The sequence below is a fragment of the Taurulus bubalis genome (genome assembly GCF_910589615.1).
Source record: "Taurulus bubalis genome assembly, chromosome: 9".
NCBI classification, from domain to species: Eukaryota; Metazoa; Chordata; class Actinopteri; order Perciformes; family Cottidae; genus Taurulus; species Taurulus bubalis.
The window spans coordinates 19426895-19434565 of record NC_136597.1 but is presented as its reverse complement, the minus strand read 5'-3'; the positions used below and the strand labels follow the sequence as shown (position 1 = coordinate 19434565).

Genomic DNA, 7671 nt, shown 5'->3' with positions numbered 1-7671 from the left:
AAAAAATAAAAAAATAAGACAAACTAATAAGCCCATCGGTTGAAATCCATATGCTATGGCATCCTGTGAGAGTTTTGATAGTAAGACAAACAACAATATCACTCTTAACTCCCCAAACTGAGTGCTATCAGACTTATTGTCTTTTTTTCTCTGTATAAATGATTTTTCGAAAGAAAAAAAGAAGAAGGGAGACTTCAAAGGACTTTGCGCATAATTGTAGCCAACAAAATAATCACGACCTCCAAAGAAAACCAGCCACCTTAGGCAAAATATTTCATGATTTGTATCAAACACAATATTATAGGCTACATTTGGACCAAGTCGAATTGTGAGGGTTCACGGTGTGCAGCGAGGGGAAAAACACACAAACACAAGCGATAACTTGAGCTTTTGGAGATGCCGCCTACTTGGACCATTACGCATTGATTATTCCCCACAGAGAAGCAGCAGAGGGATTTCTGGGTGCAGATAGGACCACTCCTCTCTCTGCATACGATTGTCTCTCCTCTCTCCACAGTACGGGCTCGGTGGTGAGGAGGGGGAGGGTGGTCTTGCAGTCGACGAGAGGAACAGGAGTTTATTGAGGAGTAGCTGCAACGCGAGGAAAAACGCATGCAACTGAGCACCGTTGCCTTGCGGTTGAAAAGAGGAGGGAGAAAAAAAAGAGAAAAGATCGCGCTCGGACGACTGACCACTCTGTGCGGAGAAACTGCTGCTCGAATTGTTTAACTTGTTGATGCGACGTTATTCTACAGTTTTTTCTCTATCGTCTGGCTGCAGTGAACGATAGATGGGTGGCGGAATCGCAAGTATTCTCTTCCGAGGATAGCTGTTTTTTTATTTTTCTAAATTAAACTCACCGTGGATGCAGTTTAAAGAGCAGCCTTCCCTAAGGTGGGTGGATTTCTTTTTACTTTCATTCCTGCTTATTGATTGGTGACGTTTTCGAAATCCAATTCATATTCTGCCGCAAAGTAGGCTACCATAACTGAACAGTTAAAATGGGGAAAAGGCTTGAGAGCGATACTCAACAGTGCTATGCGCAGTGCCAGTACAAGTAAATGGGTTTGTTTGTTTTCTCATCACATTCTGTTGAGCCTAGGTGCCTCAGAAGCCTAACCACCAGTTTCTCTATCTGCTGTTCTTCCTGCAGATGCAATACATCTCTGAACCATAGCACTGTGATAACCGGAGCAGGGTTGTATTAAACACTATAGGCCAGCATGGCAGCAGGTGTAGCGGCATGGCTCCCTTTTGCCCGAGCGGCGGCCATAGGATGGATGCCCGTGGCGAGCACCCCGATGCCCATCCCTCCGCAAGACAAGAAGAAAGGCAAAGACGGACTCATCATCCTCAACGTGAGTGGGACCAAGTTTCAGACGTGGCGGACCACTTTGGAGAGGTACCCGGACACTTTGCTGGGGAGCACGGAGAGAGACTTCTTTTTCCACGAGGAGACAAACGAGTACTTTTTCGACCGTGACCCTGACATCTTTCGGCACATCCTCAATTTTTACCGCACGGGGAAACTACACTATCCGCGCCAAGAGTGCATAGCGGCGTACGACGAGGAGCTCGCTTTCTTTGGTATCATCCCCGAGATCATTGGGGACTGCTGTTATGAGGAGTACAAGGACCGGAGGCGCGAGAATGCGGAGAGGCTTCAAGACGACGAGGAGATGGACATGAGCAATGACGCCCCGCCGGTGAACCTGACGTCCCGGGAGTTCCTGTGGCGGGCTTTTGAAAACCCTCACACCAGCACCTTAGCGCTGGTCTTCTACTATGTCACAGGCTTCTTCATTGCCATATCAGTGATGGCCAACGTGGTGGAGACGGTTCCGTGCGGGCTTATGCCCAACAGGTCAAAGGAGCTGTCCTGTGGAGACCGTTACGCGCTGGCCTTCTTTTGTTTAGACACTGCGTGCGTCATGATATTCACGGTTGAGTATCTCCTCCGTTTGATAGCAGCTCCCAGCCGGTACAAGTTCATGAAAAGTGTGATGAGCGTCATCGACGTGGTCGCCATCATGCCTTACTACATTGGCCTGGTCATGACCGACAATGACCAGGTGAGCGGTGCTTTCGTCACGCTGAGAGTCTTCCGGGTCTTTCGGATTTTCAAGTTCTCCCGACACTCCGCGGGGCTGCGCATCCTCGGCTACACCTTGAAGAGCTGCGCCTCCGAGCTGGGCTTCCTACTATTCTCCCTCACCATGGCCATCATTATCTTTGCAACGGTCATGTTTTATGCAGAAAAAGGCTCCACGGCCAGCAAGTTCACCAGTATCCCCGCAGCGTTTTGGTACACCATTGTCACCATGACAACACTGGGGTAGGTGGCTGCATATAAGTCCATAAAATCCTTTCAGCTGTTCCAACAAAACACAATTCACCGGTTCAACCAGCTCACAGACTCAATGACACGTCCACATTAATGGCGACACGTGGTACATACTAAATCTTCGATCGGTTATTTATAGTTGCCCCATTTATGTGTTGCCATTATTCTTCTATTCTTGAATAGGTACATTAGCGTAGAGAGCGAAACTAACACACATTTCGGCCAATATTTGGAGTAATTGTCATGCAGCCACAGGTGTGCATTTAGTGGGCATATTAACAGCCTCGAGCGCTGCTCAGCCAATATGAGAGCAGGGACGGTCTGCTTTATAAAGGCTTCTGTGCGTCATTCACTGCCTATCAATGAGCCCGCACCTCACAAACAGCCCTTATCCGAAGGTTATGCCTCGTCCCTGCCTCTATTCAATGGCTTTTATTGGAAGCGCTCGTTTTGAAAGGTTACCGCAGTGAGCACAGACAATAAAGCGAGTGTGGAGGTGTCTTTTGGTTTAATTCCACGTTACAGGAGGAGAGCCCTATAGAAGCAGATCGGCTCCCAAGATCCTGCATAGCGCATTTATAATGGAACTGAGGCACGAGTGCAGTGATCGAATTAAAGGCAAAGTAGTTTACAAAATGTATAGATTACGCACGCGCGCGCGCACACACACACACACACACACACACACACACACACACACACCCACACCCACACACACCCCTTCCCCCTCCCTGCATTCTCTTTCTCTCTCTCTCTCTCTCTCTCTCTCTCTTTCTCTCTCTCTCTCTCAGTTTCTCCCTCTTCCTTTAACGAGGTACAGTCAATGTTTGAATGCTAATTTCATGGTCATGAACAACGTCAGCTGTACTATGTGCTGATGTTGCATAAAATAATTAAAAGCGGTTAAAACGATTACTACAAATTAATTTGTATTGATGTGTGCACTCAACCGCTCAGATGCCTCCATGGGTTATTATTATTATTATTAATAATAATATTTATATTATGAATTCGATTTCAGCTGCTGCGGCGGTGCGCTTTCCAACGTGCTGAAAAGTTGTTGTCAATGAGTGAGTGTCGGGCCGCCATTTGTTTTTTATCTGCTGAAATTAACAAAAGTGAATGTGACATTTGAGTGCCTGAAGCGCGATTATTAAGTTATGCAGTGGGAAATAATAACCGGACCGTTTCTAATTCGCGTGTAAAAATACCCCCGTTGCTTCTTTACTCGCTGTTGCACGTATACGAGGTTGAACAGCCACTCAGCCAATGTTAGTGCTCACGCGCTGCTCTCCACTGATGACACATAAATGAGGTCCTGTTGAAATAATGTTGCCTTTTAATTTCAAACTCATAACATCACAGATCAAACATTGAAAAACAAATTGCCACAGGCCGTGTGTACTTGTGTGAGTGTGTATGTGTGCTTGAGATGTGTCAGGCATAATGCTATGAATACAACGTACAGATGTGCAATTTTAAATTTTATTTGTGGTTTATCGGATACAGAAATGTTCATGCTCCATGCCAGCAAACTGCCTTGTATGCTTGACTTTTTATGTGTTTGATACAGATCCGTCTTGATCCTCATATCTGCATTGATGCAGGCATTCTGCACCTGGTTACCCTTCAGCTCTGCAGGCAACATATCTTCTTCTCATTATTGTTATAATTATTAGTATTTATCGTCGCTAGGCCAACCTCTCCCTATCTTTCCTCATGCAGCAGGTGACACTTAGTTAGTGGATTTCTTGTCTTCTTAATAGCATACAAAGCTTCCACCTGCACTCACTCAATACCAGTCGAACTACCACTCACCCTCGAAATGACCAATGAGAACATAATTAGCAATATGCACGATTCGGTGATTGAAGCTGCCAGCCCAAACGTAATGCTGCATTGGCCATGCGTTGCATTCGGATTGAAAGCGCAGATGAGAGATGAGTTGTGTAAGACGGTACATTATTTATCTTTGGGGAGCAACAACTATATTGCTGCATTCAGCACGGAATCCCCTTTGTGTTGCTTAAGATGGATTTGAAAAAGATGTTCTGCCATGCGAGGAACAAAACTGAAATGTCCTTGGTAATGGGGACATTTCTGTCACTCCATTGTGAACCATGACAGCCTGGCTGACAGATTTGCAACCTCAACTGAAGCCTTGCAGTGGTGCAATATGCTGCATAGTGGACCACCGGTGGAGAGGCTGAATACCCATCACTGAAAGACAAAGTCGGCTCCTTCTCATGATCCATCATTGTCTTGAGGTGTGCTTTTAAAAAAAGAAGAAGAAAAAAAAACTACAGCCGTACAGTAGAGCTGAATTGTGCTTATCATTGTCTGCGGAATACACTGAAGTGAGGAAAATATCTGTTGTTGCGCTCTCTTCCAGTAACCTTCAAATTCGTATGTGATCCGGGGAAATTAGGTATTTTGATGGTTTGTTTCAGATCCCAGCATGCAGAAAAATTGAGCCACGCCTAACAAATAGTTATTTAAGTCAGATACGAATGGGGTCTTTTCATTCGGTGGCAAATAAGCTTTTTAAAGACGGGGGCGCTACTGACTGTAACCTCCATTTGAGGCATTTGATTTCATGCTGAGAGTCAAAGATGCTCTATGCCTGCATGGTATCATGATGCCTTTCCACTACATATATTTTCAATTTCCCTGATTCTCGCCCCGTGGAAGTAAAGACAGTGGCGTGCGTTCTCTCCCCCGCTGATGGCCCATTGATTGTGCTTAAGCAGACGTGCAGACATTGGGAGAGCTGGGGCTCCTGTTCAGAGACACTTGGCAGGCAGCCTGAATGAAAGAGAAGGGTGCCTGGAGACTAGCGGAGAATCAATAGCTCTGTGCAGCTGCGTGTCACGCCTGTGTGTGTCTACTGCTCTGTGCCACCAAACACAGGACAAGACCCACTTATCCCACCTTATTTATTGAGCCTAATCTCTGTGTCTACTTTCGGATATCTAACAAAGAGGAATCTGCCTCTGTCAAAACGCTCCTGCCAAAAAATGGGTGACTGTGTGTTTGAGATAGGAGATTAGCACCTGTGGATATTGTGTTTTGCAATGTCTTTGAAAACTGCACTGAGGTCTAATTTATTGACTTGATATACTATTCTCCATTTAAGGCAGCGATAGGTTCCAACATAAGATAGCATTCCCTTTTATTAGGCTGGAATCAGATGTTGCAGTGTTTTTCTTGCTCTTGCTTTCTCGAGATGATCCACACAGTCAGGGTGAATTAGCTGCAGTGGGACTTTTTGGTGCTTCAGATCTTTTAAGTGATTTAAGGTGTAATGGAGTGCACTGCTGAGAGCAGCTGTGAAAACGGTGGAAGTCAAGCGCAACCCACAAGGGAAGCGGAGTGGGGAGGACAGGGTTTAGTGTGGCACAGAGGCACACTCGTTCCTCTGGACACAAACAGACAATACCTTTGATAGACATAATGGCCCTGAGCATCCGACAACAAGCATTTTTATTTTTCAAACGCACACACACTTTTCTCCCATATCAATATCTTTCGTTCAGCCACTACCTCTGATGCTGAGAGGAATGATTGTTCTAATTGCTGATTTGCTGTCCCATTTACGAGGTGCATTGTCCAATGGTGCAACAAACACCGCTGTACATTGTAGTCACTCAACAGATGCAAAATTTATCACCTAGTGATAGTCTGTGCTACAGCTCCACCCACCAAATACGACTGGCAAGGCTTGACAAGTGAGCCCTATAAACCTCTCTGGATAGAATTTATAAGCAAGAGGGGGAAAGGTTAACAGACATGAGGGTCACTGTTGGGCCCATAAACCACCAGAAGTATAGCCATTATCATGCTTGCCTTTTTTGACACCTGAACCCCAATGCAATCAAAACCTACAATGCAACACATTAACTTCAGCTTTGATATGGTGCAAAGCAAAGTCCAATTGTAACATGTAATTGAAATATGCAGGAACAATCTGTGGGGCCTTTTACTATATCTGTGCCCATGAGATAACACATGCATTCTTGGTGATATAGCACTCATGTGATTGGATGCAGAGGATTTTCACTCTCTTGACAGTCAGCGAGAACATTTGGTGTGTTTGATTATGTGCCGCAATGGGTGTAATTTTTGTGTTCAGTAGAATACATTACACCACTTGGCATTGTGTATGTTGTGCACATTATGAAAATCAGCAATCCATTATGAGCGATGTGGTGAATTGCTGTGTAAAGCAAACGTGGCTGTTGTGAGATGTGTAGGCTGCCGTTAGCCTGTAGGCTCATAGTGCCTCTCCAGGTGCTTTATTGGGGAGGAGAGGTGATGCTAATATGAGGCTGGTATAATGGTACTGAAGTGACAGGTGACTTAATGAGGGGGACCTGGCAGTGAAATGTGTTCTGTGCGAGCTCCTTTCTGCCCATGCAAATGACTGTGAAATGGAGGAGTGAGAGCGAGGGGCGGGGACAGGAAGCCAGGAAGAGGAGATTAGGATCATTGTGAAAGACGGAATCAAGGAAAACAGACAACAGGGCTGCTCTTTTTCTGCTAAATTGAAAATACGCAATCCCCTGCATTTTCTTCAGCCTCTTTGTTTTCATCACACTGAAACCGTTTCACACTGGGAGCTAGAGATTTAAAAGGCTGTTGTAGAGGTGTGAGTTGAATGATTGATTAGCATTTTATAGGGATTCATATATTACAGATTTATTACATCATATTTATGTACTGTAATAGGTATAAACTTCAAAGACTTTCATGCGCAACTTAAATTACATTTTAATGACATTGCATACGGTATATCTTTACTGAATATAATGTCAAAAAGAAAATGTGTTTTTGGTCAGTCAAGGCTGAACTGAAAACAGATTCTGGCCAGTTGGTAGGTTGATGTGAGGCTACTGTGTATGTGAACTGACTCTAAAAGCAGGCATGCGTCACTGCGGACGGTCAGATTGATAAATAATCTATATTGCAAGGACAAAATGGCTATCCCTCTATTTGATTTGATTTCTTTGACAACCCGTATTCGGGGCTGCACCAATAACACTCATTCCATGCGGGGGGTTTTCATTAATTCACTTTGAATGTGCTGCATTAAGCAGGGAAATAGACTAGCATGTTCTGCACTTGGGCCTGGGTAACGTAGTGTGAGGACATAAAATATGGCATCAGTGTATTTTTCCACTGCTCAGCATTTTCATCTACTTCTTTGTATTGCAAGCAACGTCAGAGATTAATGGAATTTTCCAGAACGAGATTAAAGTTGCTCTGAATGAATGCAGCATCACTGCATTAGGAAATAAGGAGATATGTGAGAAAACACATCACCTCAA

General features: G+C 44.7%; 1 protein-coding gene across 1 annotated transcript in view; it reads left to right on the top strand.

Moving 5' to 3' along the window:
• Positions 1-1223: 1223 nt before the first annotated feature.
• LOC306741680 (A-type voltage-gated potassium channel KCND2-like) overlaps positions 1224-7671 on the top strand; it is a gene marked incomplete at both ends in the record, with an annotated part of 30762 nt that continues 24314 nt past the window's right edge. The window contains one exon of the mRNA XM_079223996.1: positions 1224-2335. Within this exon, the coding sequence (XP_079080122.1) occupies positions 1224-2335 (1112 nt within the window). The remainder of the gene's footprint in view (positions 2336-7671) is intronic.